Source organism: Thalassophryne amazonica, chromosome 17 (assembly GCF_902500255.1).
Source record: "Thalassophryne amazonica chromosome 17, fThaAma1.1, whole genome shotgun sequence".
Taxonomy (NCBI): Eukaryota; Metazoa; Chordata; class Actinopteri; order Batrachoidiformes; family Batrachoididae; genus Thalassophryne; species Thalassophryne amazonica.
Window position 1 is genome coordinate 6,723,273 of NC_047119.1, and position 18,225 is coordinate 6,741,497.

At 40.1% G+C, this 18,225-nt stretch overlaps 1 protein-coding gene across 4 annotated transcripts in view; it reads left to right on the forward strand.

Moving 5' to 3' along the window:
- The window catches only part of LOC117529194 (tenascin-like), a 101,025-nt gene that overhangs the window by 12,001 nt on the left and 70,799 nt on the right, over nt 1-18,225 (forward strand). For 3 of the 4 annotated variants that reach the window (XM_034191894.1, XM_034191896.1, XM_034191897.1), the window contains exons 6-9: nt 1,685-1,954; nt 3,970-4,155; nt 4,501-4,590; nt 4,747-5,010. In XM_034191894.1, the coding sequence (XP_034047785.1) occupies nt 1,685-1,954; nt 3,970-4,155; nt 4,501-4,590; nt 4,747-5,010 (810 nt within the window). The remainder of the gene's footprint in view (nt 1-1,684; nt 1,955-3,969; nt 4,156-4,500; nt 4,591-4,746; nt 5,011-18,225) is intronic. The other variant, XM_034191895.1, reaches the window with a different exon arrangement.

Genomic DNA, 18,225 nt, shown 5'->3' on the forward strand with positions numbered 1-18,225 from the left:
CATGCAGCTTGGCCCCAGTGCCAACACAGGATCTGCCAAAGCAATGTTGAAATGACAAACTGCCTTCAGGGCTCCAGCTCCAGAATTGTCCTTGAGATTTATTCCCAAAGCCTTTCCACGATAGGGTATAGCTGCAAGGCAGTGGAGGTTTGGAGTCAGAGTTTACCTTCCCCTAGGGGAGCTGCCACCCAAGGTTGACGCGCTTCACCTGCCCAAAGCCATCTGGTTCTGAAGCACCAGAGAATCACTATTTCGCCCTTTCTCCTTGTCAGTCAAAGCGGTTCCACCACAGGAAGGCCAGGAGTTGAGCTTGGCTGTCATTGGCTATGATACAAGCGACTTGGGAGCATTTCGAGGAGCGGTGAGCACTTGCCCACACTGCCCACTCACTCCTGGCTTTGACAGCCTTTGGAAACACTTGTTAAGTTACACTCATAAGAAATTCTACTTTATTTTCTGCGGTGTCTTGCTGGTATCCAGATACCATTTGGTAGAACTCAACATGAAATCATTAGATTATTTATTTCTTTTTTTTAACATTTTCCTTCCCTATCCTCAGCCAGGCCCTACAACTCCTCCTGGGAGATCTCCAGGAGTTCCCAAGCCAGCTGTGAGATGTAATTCCTCTCACATATCCTGGGTGTTCCCCTGGGCCTCCTCCTAGCTGGGCGCACCTCTCTAGGGAGATGGTTGGGGTCATCCTCACCAAATACCCAAACCACCTCAGTGGGCTCTTTCATATTTCTCCAAAATATTTGAATTTCATTAGATCATATTTCAATAAAAAAAAAGTAATTTGTTAGAGTGATACTGGTTTTCTGTTATTCGAGTTGACAGATTTTAGAAAAGCACAATTATTCAGGAATATTGACTCTCACCCTTGCATGACCATGTAATCATCATGTTTTTCACCTTCACTAAGTCTCACTCTGAGTTCTTGTCCGTGAGCTTGCTGAGAGTTTTATTACACTGTAACTGCATGCATTGTACGGTAAAATGATTCCAGTTGTGCAATAGGTACGGCGTGCCAGGCTAAACAACCTCCTTTGTGCATGGAAAAACCATGTGGTTTATAGGTCTTTGTTGGTAGACTCCCCGAGTATCGCTTCATTCCACATCTGATGTAATTTATTTGTATAGGGTGAAACTGCACAGCTCCAAAAATGAGAAATGGCAGTGATGTTGAACTTTTCAGAACCTTTTGGCCCCCTCCCAAAGGTTCTTTTAGAACGGCACCGGGACGATGAGAATGAATTCCACAGCAGGTACACAGGAGATCTGCCAGGTAGCAAACACAGCGCCAGCGTAAAAGGAAATCACATTAATTGTCAGGATATCCCTACCTGTTTGGATCGAAGCTACTGCTTTATCTTTGAGAGAGCCAAGACGGTGTCTCAGTTTTATGTACAAACACAGTAAAAGAGATCATGTCTAGACTGCTATCTTTCCTGAGCCAGTATTGGATCTCAGCTTGACTGTTTATCTGCCAATAAAATAGTTACTTGTGGATTGTAATGAATTTGTGCTTCTAGAGACAGTCAACAATGATTCTAGGTCTATTCCCTGTATTTTAGTAGTCGGTTGGCTCTTCTGGCTCAGTGATTGGATTCTTAATTGGATGCAAGAACATAAGTCCCCAGTCATACTGACCTTTTACTATCATGACACTCTAATTCCATTTCAGAGATTGACGGCCCCCAGCAGGTGGAGGTGAAAGACGTGACGGACTCGTCAGCTCTTGTCAGCTGGTCTCAGCCTGTGATGCCTGTGGACAAAGTCACCATAATGTATGGGCCGACTTCAGACCCCTCCGACAGAACCACTGTGGTCATTTTCTTTCCAGACAAACAGTTCAGCATTGACAATCTAAGACCAGACACCGACTACCAGGTGTCCCTCATCTCAGGGAGGGGAGGCATCACAAGTGACCCGGTCACAGAGTCTTTTACCACAGGTAGAGTTTGGTGGGAAACCAAATACACTGATTACAGTATAGGAAGGTTGCCAATATGCTTTAAACATCCCGTCATAATAATGGCGTGCCCCTAGGTTGGTTCATAGGTCACCATATGTTATTTGGAGAATTTGAAGTAACAAATTGAAAATAAGCTTAATGGAATTCCCAAATAAATAAATAAATAAAAAACCTCAAATATCAATGTTTGGATGGTTTTTCAGGCAATTCCAAAGCATGCATTTGCATTTTGGTTAAGGTTAGGTTTAGGGTTAGAACAACAATAATAGGGGAGGTGACAGTCCAGCAGTTAAGTGGTGGGCTTGAGACCAAAGGATCTTTGGTTCAAACCCCTCCCAGACTGGAAAATCACTAAGGGCCCTTGGTCATGGTACTTAATCCCCCCCGATGCTCATTGTAAAGCGCTTTGAGTTTCTGATTCAGGTAAAAAAGCACTATTGACGGTTTTAGAGTATCCCAGAATCCTTTGCTCGCTGGGGAGGGAGGCTTGATAATGGCTCAGCTTAATGCTAACTTTAACATTGAAAATGCGATAGACATGCTAACGCGTTAGCATCGGTCACATTTTTAAGTTATACAATACATCTATCAACTGTTTCTGAAGACCATAACAGTTCGGTTTAACATAAAAAAGGTAAATATTACTATTACCTATGCTCTTTAGGGTTTTACCAGGGAAAAATTAAGATAAAGCAAAATAAAACAAAGAACCAATGAAGCAGCAAATCGAAGCACTGCTTCATTGGTTCAAGGTTTCAATCAAAGCCGCGCTGCAGAAATGGTTGATTATACAGACCCACTGCAGGGTCTGTAATCAATGTAGAGAAATGATCATTTTCCTGACAAACACCCCCAAAAACAGCGTCCACTCTGAAGGACCGATAAGGGAATCGTTAAGCAAAAAGGCTATTGATGTCGATGGATCGGATTACTTCTTAAGGATACCCAAAAAGAACCGGTTCCTGACACACAACCTTAACAGCAACACGCTTTTTTTTGTTTTTGTTTATAAAACTCACATTTAAGACTCATGATTATGTTAGTTAAACACCCAAATACATATTTTGGTTGATCTCACCTCCATAACGACGCAACATTGCAAACATTTTTTCACCACCCGCAAATGCTTGTTTACACTGACAACGAAATCTCAGCCTCCCCAGCGAGAACATGATTACGCATGAGATTTGACACCATAAAAGCGTCAATATAAATGTAGTCCATTTACCTTTAATAAAAGTAAAAGATGACTTCCTGCATTTTATTGCATGGATGATCCCCCATCTTGCTGTCTGGGATATGGACAAATTCCATTAAAAAATACATACCAATATGGACAAATTTTTGTTCATTACTTTTTTGTATGTTTCACTTCAAAATGGTCTTGAGAATAGGCTGCATATTCATGAATACAAGCAGGTCAAGGTGTTAACATCCAAGGCAATCTGCTGCATACAAGGAGCAAGTTCTGGATTCAGGACCTTGCTCCGGGGTGCCTTAGTGAGCTGTATGTGTAACAGGGAATCAAACCGAGGCATCATTCTCACAAGACCATCAGTCTAACTTGGGTACACAAGGCTACCTGACTAAGACCTTGGACCAGTTGAGTGTTTCAGTTGTAAGTGTAGATACCAGGGAGCCAAGTCTGTCAAAACTAGTGCACATGATAAAACCACCAGGACTTCATGGACTATGATGAAATGTCTACTGTACCACCTTAATACAGTGCTGGCAAAGTACACCTTACTGAGACCGTGCACAAGTTCAGAGTTGGGTTTTTTGCAGTGGAAGCTGTCTGCTAAGAACTTCTAAAAGCTTCATTAGAATGTGATCATAGCACCATAGTACAGTGTGGAGAACTTATACCACATTGATGGAGCCTGATCTCCGCTAACATATATCTTTGTAATCTCAATGTTAATGAACAGTATGTGAGTTTTCTAATATCCTTTACTAATTTGCTTGAATGTTTCTAAAACTTTTGTTTATTCTAGGTCTGGATGCCCCCGAGGATCTGCAGGCTGTGTCTCAGACAGATAACAGCATCACTCTGCTGTGGCGGAACAGTCAGGCGGATGTTAGCAGCTATCGAGTGAAATACAGCCCCATCTCTGGAGCTGCTCAGGGGGAGGAAGTGTTCCCTCGAGGTTCTGGAGACACCACGCAAGCCATCATCATTGGTAAGTTTCAAAAAGTCAAATGAAAGGCATCAGGGGGCTGCACGCGCTACACACCACAATATAAATGGACAAGTAAATATACATGTGTGTAATGGTGTTCGTGACGATCCATATTTTCCTTGATTTTGACCAAACTATTCCAAAATTCAAATCACCTCTCTAGGTGCAATTCGCACCAAGTTTAAGGATCCTTCCAGCCAATTTTAATTTATTATGGCTGCAGACACACTTGCCAGTGAAAACAACACCCTGCTCTCGTCGCTTCAGTGACACGCAGGGTAATTAAATCCAGCCACATGATCTCCATACATCTGCGCTGGTTATTTTCTCCTCTGTGAACGACAGGGCTAAATCCAGGAACAGAGTACGGGATCGGAGTGACGGCTGTGAAGAAAGAGACAGAAAGTCTCCCTGCTACGACAAACGCAGCAACCGGTGAGCGATGCCCAAACAGCCCCCTGCGCACCTCGTCATGAGCGCAGAGCGCAGTCATAAAAACATTATAAGGACAAGTGATTTGTAGTTTTGTCAAGCATGAGACAAAAGATTTTGCAAACTTGCTGCTCTGCTAATCCATGACTCTTTGTCTAGACCTCGACCCCCCCAGAGACCTAGAAAAACGTGAGTCCACGGAGACCACCCTCACCCTGCAGTGGCAGAAACCTCAGGCTAAAGTCGCTGTCTACAAGCTGGTTTACATCTCACGAGATGGCCAGTTTGAAGAAGTGGACGTTCCAGACTCGGCCACGAGCTACGTGTTAAGCAACCTAAGTCCAGGAATGAGCTACACAATCACCTTGACAGCAGAAAGGGGCCACAGGAGGAGTGCACCTGTCACCCTGTCTGCATCCACAGGTGACTACACAACATTTCCATCCATACTGATCTTAGAAGATTTTGTAATACATTCTTTTGAACACTAGAGTTATTTTGTACTTACAGTTGCCTCCAAAAGTGTTAGAATATGAAGACTTTTTTTAATAGGCCTTGGCAAATTTCCACCATGCCTGTGATAAGTAGATCAGGTAGCTCAGTATTTAAGAAGCTGGGCTACCAATAAGTAGTCCCCAATCACGCTACCAGTCTTCGTCCTTGGACAAGACACTTCTTCTGCATTATCTCAGTTAACACAGCTGTAAGTGGTGCGGACCTTGGGAAGTAACCTGCATCAGACTGAAGTCCCAACTTGGATCCAGTTGATGCTACGGTATCCATGAATGAGCACTGGGATCAGTGGACCACTGGCCCTATATCAGGGTGGAAGGAAAATGTGATGAAGAGATTTTTCCCTGTAAATCCAGAGATGTTCAGCAAGTAGAAAAGAAAACAAGGTTGCTTTTTGGATTGATTCAGGACATCACAGTTAAACAATCTTCAATCAATTTATCCTCATTATACACCCTATTAATTTCATGAGGTACAAGATTCTTGTTTTAACAAACAGGAGGGGATGGATTAAAATAAATTAAAAGATAAATTACAAAAATTAAAAGACAAGTTGGGACATGCCCAGCTCTCCACAATTTCTCTTATACTCACTCGACTGGTAAGCACTGAAAGCCGAGATAGGCATGTCCCAACTTGTCCTCTAACACTCCGAAACGGAGGTGTTCCTTTGTCTCGCTTCATCAGCGAATCGGTCGTGACGCGCGAAGCCTCCGCGCGGCTTTCCATGACAAAATCTCTTGTTAAAAGTGAAATCTGCCGGAAATGGCTGATGTCCAGCTCTTGTGATAACCAGAGAAATTGCACATGGCGGTCCCGGCTCCACACAGCAATCCATTTAGAAATGATGTGGTGGTTCCTGCCTCTCGATGGCGGCTCGGAGTGCGGCGCGCTGTGCGCCATTGTGGGTCGTCCTTAAAGCTGTAGTAACGCTCCTTATTCTCTGTGAAGCCCGTAAAATTTTCACCGAAAGCCAGATAAATTTTTCGAATGGTTTCCAGCTTGCCTGTCTCTAACAGTTTCTGAAAAAATTCTGATGGAATAAAAGCCCAAATCATTCCGCCATTTCCTCGCAATGAAACAACGACGAGAGGGGTGGAGCAATGCTCACTCAAAGCCTGCCCACAGGCGAATGATGCAACCGACAGGCGTGGAAAAACTCATGCATGCGCACGAAGGTTCAAGCTTGGCTGACATAAAAACATATGAATCAAATCCATATAGTTTTGAAAAAAATAAAAAGGTACAATACTTTTCTAACAGACCTCGTATTTTGAGTCAAGGAAAACGGAAAGTTGATAGAACTAATATTTTTGGAGAAATTGGTGATATTAGCTAATAACAGTCAACAATGGATGTTGTGCTGCAATGCACCATGAGAGTTTGTGGTTTTAGAGTTTAACATTTATTATTGTTATTCATGTTATTTTAACAGTGTTGTTAGTGTTATTGATTTATGTGTTTTTGTAGTAGTAAAGTGCTTTAGAAATAAATGTTGATTGATTGATTGATAGTTCAATTGGTTTAGTCATTTTATTTAGTGTCATGTTGCCGTTACCGTGAGTGGGAAGTGTAGTGTGTTTGATCTCTCCACCATCTCTATTTGTGGGTGTGTAAAAAATAAAAGCACGGCTTGTGGCAGAATGCAGAAAAGTCAAAAACTGTTTGTGTGCGTGCGTATAGCTTCAATCACGGACAAACTGGGGAGAGCTGACATTTTCCATTTGGTATGCCGCCAAAACAGAACGTTGATAGGACTAATATTTTTGGAGAACTATGGATATTAGCTAACAACACTGAACAATGGACATTGATAATTACATTCGGACTCACGCCATTTCAGCAGGGGGCGGTAAATCATCTATATATTAAAAGCGTGAAGGAGAAGAGTGAGGAAAGCCACCAAGACACCCAAACACCCAGAAGAAGTTATAGGCTTATGTGGCTGTGATTGGAGAAATTGTGCACCAGTGCAAATTTTGCATTTTGCATCACCACTCTTAGCTTCATAGTGGAGTAGAGCAGAGAAGGATTTTCTTTAACCAAAACAGATCTAGGCTTGCATCTCAGATGTACCTTCTGAGGGAATTGTTCACAATGCTGTCAAGCACAGCTGGGACCACCATCACCCCTTGGTCACATGAGCTACAAGACACAGAGGAAAAGCAACCAGCCGCCACTCATTTTCAAACAGAGTAGGTATTTTACAATGACAATCAACAGCTAGTTGGTATGCCACCAAGTAGGTGGGGCCAGAATAAATGAGATGTCTAGCTATTTTATGTAAATGCTAAGCAATTGTGACATGGCGACTGCCAAGCCAAGTGAAGGCAGCGTGAAGTACTTTAGTAGGTTGTTGGTTATGTTCACAGTTATTCACCCAGACAGAGCTTTAATTAATTTGAAAGCTTGTCTCTTAGTCTTGTCCATCCAAATTGGAAGTCCCAAAAACCAGTTTTATTTGTTGTTATCTATCGTCCACCTGGTCGTTACTGTGAGTTTCTCTGTGAATTTTCAGACCTTTTGTCTGACTTAGTGCTTAGCTCAGATAAGATAATTATAGTGGGCGATTTTAACATCCACACAGATGCTGAGAATGACAGCCTCAAACACGGCATTTAATCTATTATTAGACTCAATTGGCTTTGCTCAAAATGTAAATGAGTCCACCCACCACTTTAATCATACCTTAGATCTTGTTCTGACTTATGGTATGGAAATTGAAGACTTCAACAGTATTCCCTGAAAACCCCCTTCTGTCTGATCATTTCTTTATAACATTTACATTTACTTTAATGGACTACCCAGCAGTGGGGAATAAGTTTCATTACAGTACAAGTCTTTCGAAAGCGCTGTAACTAGGTTTAAGGATATGATTAATTCTTTATGTTCTCCAATGCCATATACCAACACAGGGCAGAGTAGCTACCTAAACTCTGTGAGTGAGATAGATTATCTCGTCACTAGTTTTATATCCTCATTGAGGACAACTTTGGATGCTGTAGCTCCTCTGAAAAGAGAGCCTCTTAAATCAGAAGTGCCTGACTCCGTGGGATAACTCACAAACTCGCAGTTTTAAAGCAGATAACCCGTAAGTTGAAGAGGAAATGGCGTCTCACTAATTTAGAAGATCTTCACTTAGCCTGGAAAAAGAGTCTGTTGCTCTATAAAAAGCCCCTCCGTAAAGCTTAGGACATCTTACTACTCATCACTAATTGAAGAGAAAATAAGAACAACCCCAGGTTTCTTTTCAGCACTGTAGCCAGGCTGACAAAGAGTCAGAGCTCTATTGAGCCGAGTATTCCTTTAACTTTAACTAGTAATGACTTCATGACTTTCTTTGCTACTAAAATTTTAACTATTAGAGAAAACTTACTCATAACCATCCCAAAGACATATCGTTCTCTTTGGCTGCTTTCAGTGATGCCGGTATTTGGTTACACTCTTTCTCTCCGATTGTTCTGTCAGAGTTATTTTCATTAGTTATGTCCTCCAAATCATCAACATGTCTATTAGACCCCATTCCTACCAGGCTGCATAAGGAAGCCCTACCATTAATTAATGCTTCGATCTTAAATATGATCAATCTGTCTTTATGTACCACAGCCTATGTACCACAGGCTTTTAAGGTGGCAGTAATTAAACCATTGCTTAAAAAGCCACCACTTGACCCAGCTATCTTAGCTAATTATAGGCCAATCTCCAACCTTCCTTTTCTCTCAAAAATTCTTGAAAGTGTAGTTGTAAAACAGCTAACTGATCATCTGCAGAGGAATGGTCTATTTGAAGAGTTTCAGTCAGGGTTTAGAATTCATCATAGTACAGAAACAGCATTAGTGAAGGTTACAAATGATCTTCTTATGGCCTCAGACAGTGGACTCATCTCTGTGCTTGTTCTGTTAGACTTCAGTGCTGCTTTTGATACTGTTGACCATAAAATTTTATTACAGAGATTAGAGCATGCCATAGGTATTAAAGGCACTGCGCTGCGGTGGTTTGAATCATATTTATCTAATAGATTACAATTTGTTCATGTAAATGGGGAATCTTCTTCACAGAATAAGGTTAATTATAGAGTTCCACAAGGTTCTGTGCTAGGACCAATTTTATTCACTTTATACATGCTTCCCTTAGGCAGTATTATTAGACAGCATTGCTTAAATTTTCATTGTTACGCAGATGATACCCAGCTTTATCTATCCATGAAGCCAGAGGACACACACCAATTAGCTATACTGCAGGATTGTCTTACAGACATAAAGGCATGGATGACCTCTAATTTCCTGCTTTTAAACTCAGATAAAACTGAAGTTATTGTACTTGGCCCCACAAATCTTAGAAACATGGTGTCTAACCAGATCTTTACTCTGGATGGCATTACCCTGACCTCTAGTAATACTGTGAGAAATCTTGGAGTCATTTTTGATCAGGATATGTCATTCAATGTGCATATTAAACAAATATGTAGGACTGCTTTTTTGCATTTGCGCAATATCTCTAAAATTAGAAAGGTCTTGTCTCAGAGTGATGCTAAAAAACTAATTCATGCATTTATTTCCTCTAGGCTGGACTATTGTAATTCATTATTATCAGGTTGTCCTAAAAGTTCCCTGAAAAGCCTTCAGTTAATTCAAAATGCTGCAGCTAGAGTACTGACGGGGACTAGAAGGAGAGAGCATATCTCACCCATATTGGCCTCTCTTCATTGGCTTCCTGTTAATTCTAGAATAGAATTTAAAATTCTTCTTCTTACTTATAAGATTTTGAATAATCAAGTCCCATCTTATCTTAGGGACCTCATAGTACCATATCACCCCAATAGAGTGCTTCGCTCTCAGACTGCAGGCTTACTTGTAGTTCCTAGGGTTTGTAAGAGTAGAATGGGAGGCAGAGCCTTCAGCTTTCAGGCTCCTCTCCTGTGGAACCAGCTCCCAATTCAGATCAGGGAGACAGACACCCTCTCTACTTTTAAGATTAGGCTTAAAACTTTCCTTTTTGCTAAAGCTTATAGTTAGGGCTGGATCAGGTGACCCTGAACCATCCCTTAGTTATGCTGCTATAGACTTAGACTGCTGGGGGGTTCCCATGATGCACTGAGTGTTTCTTTCTCTTTTTGCTCTGTATGCACCACTCTGCATTTAATCATTAGTGATTGATCTCTTGATTTGATTTGATTTATAATAAAGTTCATATTTAAACTGTAAAACATAAAACCTCAATTACATTTCTTTGTCATAAAGGTTTGATCATGAAATGTTTGGAATCACTGGCATTTTTATGTATCTACTGGCGATATCGTATCAACCCCCAAAAACTCTACATCAGTCGGGCTCTGCTACGTGTACATTTATATGATGAATACTTTATGGAGCAAGTTAAAAACATTTATACATTGCGCACATTCATCTTTGAAAATCCGTACATTATTCAAAGGGAGTAGAATGAAGTAAAACTTATATTTTCTACCCCCTTTCACATGTTTTATTTTCAACTACGCAGACAAGAATAAATAAAAACATTTTTGAGATCATATATACCTATATAAACACACACCTTGCATTATACATATCAACATGTATTTACATAAATACACTACCTCTATACACAAATACCCTTGCATACACCAATACACACACTAGATTCAATGAGATTTGACAATATAACACTTCTAACCCACATACATGCACCCATGGGCACCCAAGCCCATGCATGCATGCACGCACATTTACCTATATTCGATTAAACTTGATGATATAATAATTTGTACTTTTTTTTTTCCACATACATGCACCCATTTCCACATACATGCACCCATGCAACCCATGATCATGCATGCATGCACGTTTCCCTGTACTCAACATGACATAATAATATAACAGTTTTTTTTTTCCCACACACATGTATCATGGGCAACTCGTGTGCATTCATATTTCCCATACATTCGTCGTGACCAAATAATATAACAGTTTAGATCCACAAACATGCACACCTGTATGTATAGTAAGAATTATGTTATTCAGTTTCATATTTTTTTAATATTTTGAGTTTTAAATTTCTTTTGAATTGATGTACTGTAGTACATACTTTGATGTCCTCAGTTAGGTTATTCCATAAATCCACCCCATGTCTCGTTCGGCACATTTGTTTCATTGTTGTACGAGCACACTGTTTTTTTAAATTATATTTCCTTCTTAAATTGTAACCTCCCTCTCTTTCACTAAACAATTTTTGGAGGTTATCTGATAGTAGGTTTTGTTTCACTTTAAAAATTATTTGTAAAGTTTTAAATTCTGCAAGATCTCTAAATTTTAGTATTTTGGATTGTAAAAACAGTGTACTCGTATGATCTCTGAAGCCTACATGATGGATGATTCTTATTGCCCTTTTCTGTAACTTAAAAAGTGTGTCTACATTACTTTTATATGTATTACCCCATACCTCAATGCCATAGCTAATATATGGTAATATTAATGTGCAATAAATAATATATAAGGACTCCTGATCTAAGAAATGTTTGGCTTTCCCCATTATGGAAATACTTCTGGCCATTTTGGATTGTATGCTAGCAATGTGGGGTTTCCAGCACATCCTGTGATCGATTATTATTCCTAAAAATCTATGTTGGTTAACCCTTTCAATAGGAACCATGTCAATTTTAAGATTTACTTTTGTTTTCATTTCTCGGTTTCCAAAGAGCATTAAATTTGTCTTTGAAATATTAAGTGACAATTTATTACTATCAAACCAGTTTTTTAATTTAATAATTTCTATTTGCATTTTGATCACAAGTTGTTCCAGGTTTTCCCCAGAAATATAAATATAAATATATATATCTAAATATATAGATATATTATGGCGTGTCGAGTACACAGGGTACTGTATGTATCCGCCCTCCGATGGCTTTGGTGGAGTGTGTTTTCTGTATTTGGAAGGTTGGGGACTCGCCAGGTCAATCACCAGAGCCAAAACAAACCAATGAATAAAGGTCTGGAAAAGCAGAGCAAACGAAAAAAAAACTTAATGTCAGTGAGTCACAGGCTGATGTTGTTACTGAAAACAAGCGATATGGTACCAAGCCTTGTTGTATCTATTACAACATTTTTATTTGTCCAAAGATTGGGTAGTCTTGACGCAAAAGTAAGAAAGTTCTATGTTGTTAACACATTTATATCTGAACACCAAGAAATAAAAGCTGGCGTTCTAAACTGTTGTTTAATACTCATCTTAATGTCTTCAGTGTACTACAACAGTTGCAAATCTGTTATTCCAACACTTTGGAGGCGACTGTATTTAAGTTATATTTTGTTAAATATTCAGCATCTACTTTTATTAATGCCATTTCATCAGTATTCAATTGGTTTGTTTTAAATAGAGGCACAGTATTTATTAGCTCTACTACAGACAGAATTGTTGAGTTTTAAATAAATTCGCAGCCAATAAACACCAAGAAACAAATCACACTTCAACCGAAATGATGACTTCTTGATTTGTGCCTGTTTGCTTTTTTGTAGCCTCTTTCACATTTTATATAGCTGAATCCGACATCCGCGAGCTAACGACTCCCACACCCTCGGAGGACAATGTCATTAGCTTTGTGTATTTAGACCCGTCTGAGTCCCCGTTCTCTGTGGTGCAGCCTGAGGATGAGCCGGGAACCCTGACTATCTCAGGCCTCACATCAGATGGATTTGACCTCTCGTGGAAACTGAGAGCTCCCAGTGCCTATGATAGTTTTACAGTAGAATATAAAGACACACAGCAATTACAGGATATGGGAGAGGTCCACCTTCCAGGAGATGCGACCGGCTCTCGAATTGAAAGCCTGAAGGCATCAACAGAGTACCACGTAAAGCTTTACGGGATAACCAATAACCAGAGATCTGCACTACTTCAAGCTCTTGCAGTCACAGGTATCAGCTTCTCTTTTGGAATCGTTACTGATGAGAACATATGTCCTGGTCTTTCACGCCGTTCCATTCCAGGGGAAATAATTTCTGTTTTATCTTGGTCACATACTCACAACTCTGAATAGTAATATCTGCTGCATGGTAGTCTTTAAACATGACTGCAATCATCATGTGTAGAAACATTTGGCATGGTATGATGACATACCAAATGGAGATGATTGTGTCCTGCTTTTGGTCTCCAGGATGATAGTTAACAAATAGAAGATGACATGCCATCTATTTTTCCAGCAGCATGGGCGCTGTGACCTCACTGTACTGTTAATATTTTTAGGCAGACCTTCAGAACATCTTCCTGTCCTTCAACCTCTAACTGTCAATTCTTTGTCTGAACACCTGCACAACTAATTCCCTTCACAACATTCTGTCTTGTTTGCCGCTGAACAAATGAAATAATTCTACCAGGTCAAGTAAATTGCATCATGCAAAATGACCAAAATAGCTACGCATGGCTTCACCGTTAGTTTGAAGTAGAGATGTTCTGATTCCAATCAGTGGATTGGTAACTTGGCTGATATTGGCTTTTTTTTTTTTAGTATTGATGTTGGTTTTGTGCATTTTGTTCAAAGCCACGTCTTTGAAGCAACCCAGATGAAGGGAAAAGTTACAGTTCCTTCAATGGGTGCTTGAGCCTGCCTCCAAAAGTAAGCGGGTTACCTTAGAAACCCATGTTAAAATGTCCAATGTTAGAGGCAAAATAAGCATGAAAATTCAGTAAGGTATATCTTATATATTATATTCCAATTCTAAGGCGGAACTATGCCAGTGTACAAAGGTATATTTAAATATCTGAAAAGGAAGAGTAAAATAGGAGAGCAGAAAAGAGTAGAGAAGAGCTACATAGGTGCCTGGTCTTGAGAACCAGGGATGGTAGGTTAAAAAGCTTTTTTATCCCATGGGAACTCTCCCTACCCACCCAAGCAGCTCAAGAAAAAGGTATATATAATATAATAAGTAATAAGACATAAGAAGGATAAGACATCACAGGAGAAGACTGTTATCAAACCAACTATTTTGTAAGCTACAATGAACGTTGCTAAGGCCGGCTAGATAAGCTAACGTTAGTTGTTAGGTATAACTAATTGTACCCCACTCCTCCAATATTTACTTAAATATAATTATATTAAAAGGGGGAACAAGAAAAAGTAAAGCGTGTAGAAATGTATATGGAGACATAAGTACATATATTTGCAGAAAAGAGAAAAATGGGGGGTGTTTTAATCACCAAACCTGCAGCTGCTAGTGTTACACATCTGGCTGTTTCTTCTTCTTGTGCTATATTTTTAACACAGTATTCAGTAGCTTCGCCCTCGTGTGGGAACACATATTACAGACTGGTACTTTAAAAAAAAGGTTTCGGTCTCTATAGCTAGTTCCCTTTTTATGACAACTGCACTGTAAAAAATTTTGAACAATGGTTGCTTAAAAAATTTGTGGCAACAAAGTGACACATAATATAATTGAACAGATTTTAATTTCTACAATTTTGATTAAAAAGTATTGAATACATTAACTAATCTTAAACAAACAAAAAATAAGTACATGTTAATAAAAGCAAAAGTTGAAGTGTGTTGGTAATAGCACACCAAATTATCAGGTATATCACCAAAAAATATTTAGAAAATCCTAGTCAATTTTACGAGGAAAGCGGAAGGTTCCCGGTAAATCCTACTTTCCTGTAGGATTTACCGGGAACCTTCCGCACTGATATCTAGCGCACTAACCACTTGGCCCCCTCCCCTGCCCAACACACTGATTCAGTACATTTACACGACCCAATATCCTGACCAACCTTACGGAAAATGCAGTTTGCTTAAGTTTGGTCAGGATGCTGCGTATGGCAACAAAGTGACGTTCAATATTATTGAATAGATTTAAAGTCCTATGATACAAATTAAAACATAAAATTAAATAATTATATTAGGTACAAATAAATAAGAAAAACAGTGCAAATGCAGTGAATTAAGCAGCAATGTGCTGGAATATGCGGTTGGACAGGGGTGGTGGCCAAGTGGTTAGTGCACTTGGTTTCAGTGTGGAAAGTTCCCGGTTCAAAACCCCACCCCTGCCAGATTTCTGCATGTAATGTGGAGTTGCATCTGGAAGGGCATCCGGTGTAAATCCTACACCAGCTACTTTCCTTGTGAAATTGATTAGGATTTACTAAACAGTTTTTGGCAATATTCCATTATTTGGCGCGCTGTCACTAAACACAACAAACTTCAACTGTTGCTTTTATTAACATGTACTTAATATTTTTTGTTGTTTAAGTTTAGTTAATGTATTCAATACTTTTTAATCAAAAAATTGTAGAACTTAAAATCTATTCAATTACAATTCAATTATTATGTGTTACTTTGTAGCCACAATTTTTTTAAGTAACCATTTATCAGAATTTTTACATTGTGTTGGTGAATTTTTACTCAATTTAAGAGGCTTTACGACATAATCCATAAATGTACACATAATAAGAGGCACGGCCTCTTGACAGCCAGTGTTTGCCGCTGAGCCGCCGCCTCAGAGCACTGATATCAGACACCACTAGCTGTGGCTGCTAGCTCTTTTTTTTTTTTTATGAATATATGTAAAAATACGGCTTGCTGTGCGGTTAATTGTCCTCACAAGTTATCTGAGAATTCATCTGCCACATTATTTTCATACATCTGGAGTTGTTTCATGAAAGACGTACCGTGGAAAACTCGTGCCAAATCACTACAACAGATCCGGATGGATCCACTGTGGTGACCTCGAGCAAAAATGGGAACAGCCAAAAGAAATTATTTATAGCAGGTATTGGATTCTGTTTTGGCTGTTACTCAATATATTAAATGGCTCGAATCAAATCAGGGGCTAAAAACTGTGATCGGATCAGAACATCCCTAGTTTGGCGTCTGCTGTGTACTTCCACTCGAGTGGAGGACATTTAAATGATTCTAACACAACTACCACGAATGTCTTGGCTGCATAAAAGGCCAGTAAGATTTTGATGGCTGTTGCTCCTGTGATGACGGACTCATTTTTGATTATCACAAATTTTGCAGGTAGAATCAGGAATGTGTTTTGTGTATATTAATATGTACTTTTTTGCATTTTGAAGTTTTTTCCTTCCACAGGTTATGTCATTTTCCCCTCCCAGCACCATTCCAAGTAACCTTTTCATTGTTTTTAACCTGCTCTTATTTATTGTAGCACCTGAGCCAACCTCTCCAGATGTAATTATGTTGAGCATCAGCGACACCCAAACATCCCCAGAGTCTGCTTTGGATGCAGGGATCGTTCAGACCCCAGATCCTCTTCGTCCTCTAAACAATGAGCATCCTTCCATTTCTGAAACAGATGCAATGACTCCTGAGGGTGAAAAATTAAACCCAGACCTGTTTGGAGAACTCACAGTCACAAACATTACCTCCACTAGCATAAGCCTGGTTTGGTCGGCACCTGAAGACGTGTTTGAGAGTTTTTGGGTGGAAGTCAGTGTTTCCACAGGGATGACGCAGCCCCATGTGACCACACTACCAGGAAGTGCGAGAAAGGCTGAAATAGAGGTTTGTCGCCCTCGACACAATATGATATTAAGTTACACGGTGTGGTGGAAGGGAACGATCTTTACCTCTCAAAGGTTTTGCTGCTACAGGTACATGGAGCAATATTTCCACTCTTAGGCACTCATCTCAACTCTCACTCAAGTATTTGAGGCTGTTTGGATGGAGGTTGCAATTTATTCCAGAAATGTTGTTATTTTCACATAGTGATCAATATTCCAACTTTTTAGAATCCTTTGTGCCCTTCAGCTGATCCAGCTGTCGTCTTCTATTTAGCAAGAAACGCTGAATCCCCAGGGTGGTGAACCTCACCATCTCTGACGTCACATGGGACAGCTTCATTGTGTCCTGGAGCTCCACAGGTGGGGAATTTGACAGGCTTTGTCATTGAGGTAACTAACTTGGAGAATTACGGCAGAGAGCCAGAACCTCACTCTGTCTGGAGATGCGTTCAGTCTCGGCATCCCAGGTGATGAATCCAGCACAAGCTACATGGTCGGCCTTATGGGGTGTATCAGGGATCCTCCCAGGAACCTTTGTACACTATGAAGCCACAAGGTACCTGCCCCTGGCAGCACTTTTGGAACCCCACACGTTCTCTGTTCCTTTCTTTCATCACTGATTGTGACATTTTGTTACGATGTATTTGTGATCATCCACATACACAAACACACACTGCTGCTGTGCATCGTCCATTTCTCATGGCATGAAACGAGCGCATAATAACCCTTTTCTCTGTGTGTCTTTAATAACTATCCAACACGCTGGCTAAAGCATAATGTAATGCTTCATCTTAACCAACACTCCATGGGCCCTATCTTGCAAGTCTAAGGCACATGATCTGAAATGCAAACACAGGTTGTAGTGATCAGGAGGAATGGGTGTCGGCTTCCCGATAGCTGTAGATGAGTCACCGGGCAGAGTTGAGGTTCGGACGATGGGTTTGACTTACTGACAACAACAACAACAACAAAACATTTCCAGAGCATTAGCGAGGTGATCCCAGATAGTGGCTAACAAATACTGGTCCATACCAGCATTGCCACAGTTACTTTTAAAAAGTTACTTTATATTTACTTTTCAGTTACAGCTGCTGAATGTAACTAGGAATGTAACTTGGTTGTTTTTAAGATTGAGTGCTCAGAAAAGTAGCTATAGGTTACTTTGCTGATTAGTCAATCTTAAGAGTAACTAAGTTAGATTACTAGTTACCTTTAGGTACATTAGTTATTAGTTACAAGTTGTCGGCAGCTGCTAATAAAGTAACTTTTCCAAAGTAACTGTGGTCCATGCGTGAACGAGGCTGCGGTTAGCTATTGTCGTGGTGTACCTCACCAAGCTGTGCACCTGACTCAGACTAATGAATACATGTATATACAGTTAGTCAGATGCCTCCAGAGGCCACTTGTTGTACTACAGTCATGACAAAACAGGAACGCTAGTGACTTGTACGAGGTGTGTTTGAGGTACGGCAGACATGTTTTGGCTATGCAGAGGGTTTGTAGTCTGTGCAAAATAGGGCACTGGATGCAAAGGGTTTAAATTTAATGTCATCATTAGTCACATGTGCATTTTGGACATAACATGAAATAAACCAGTTATGGTGTCATCTGTTATCA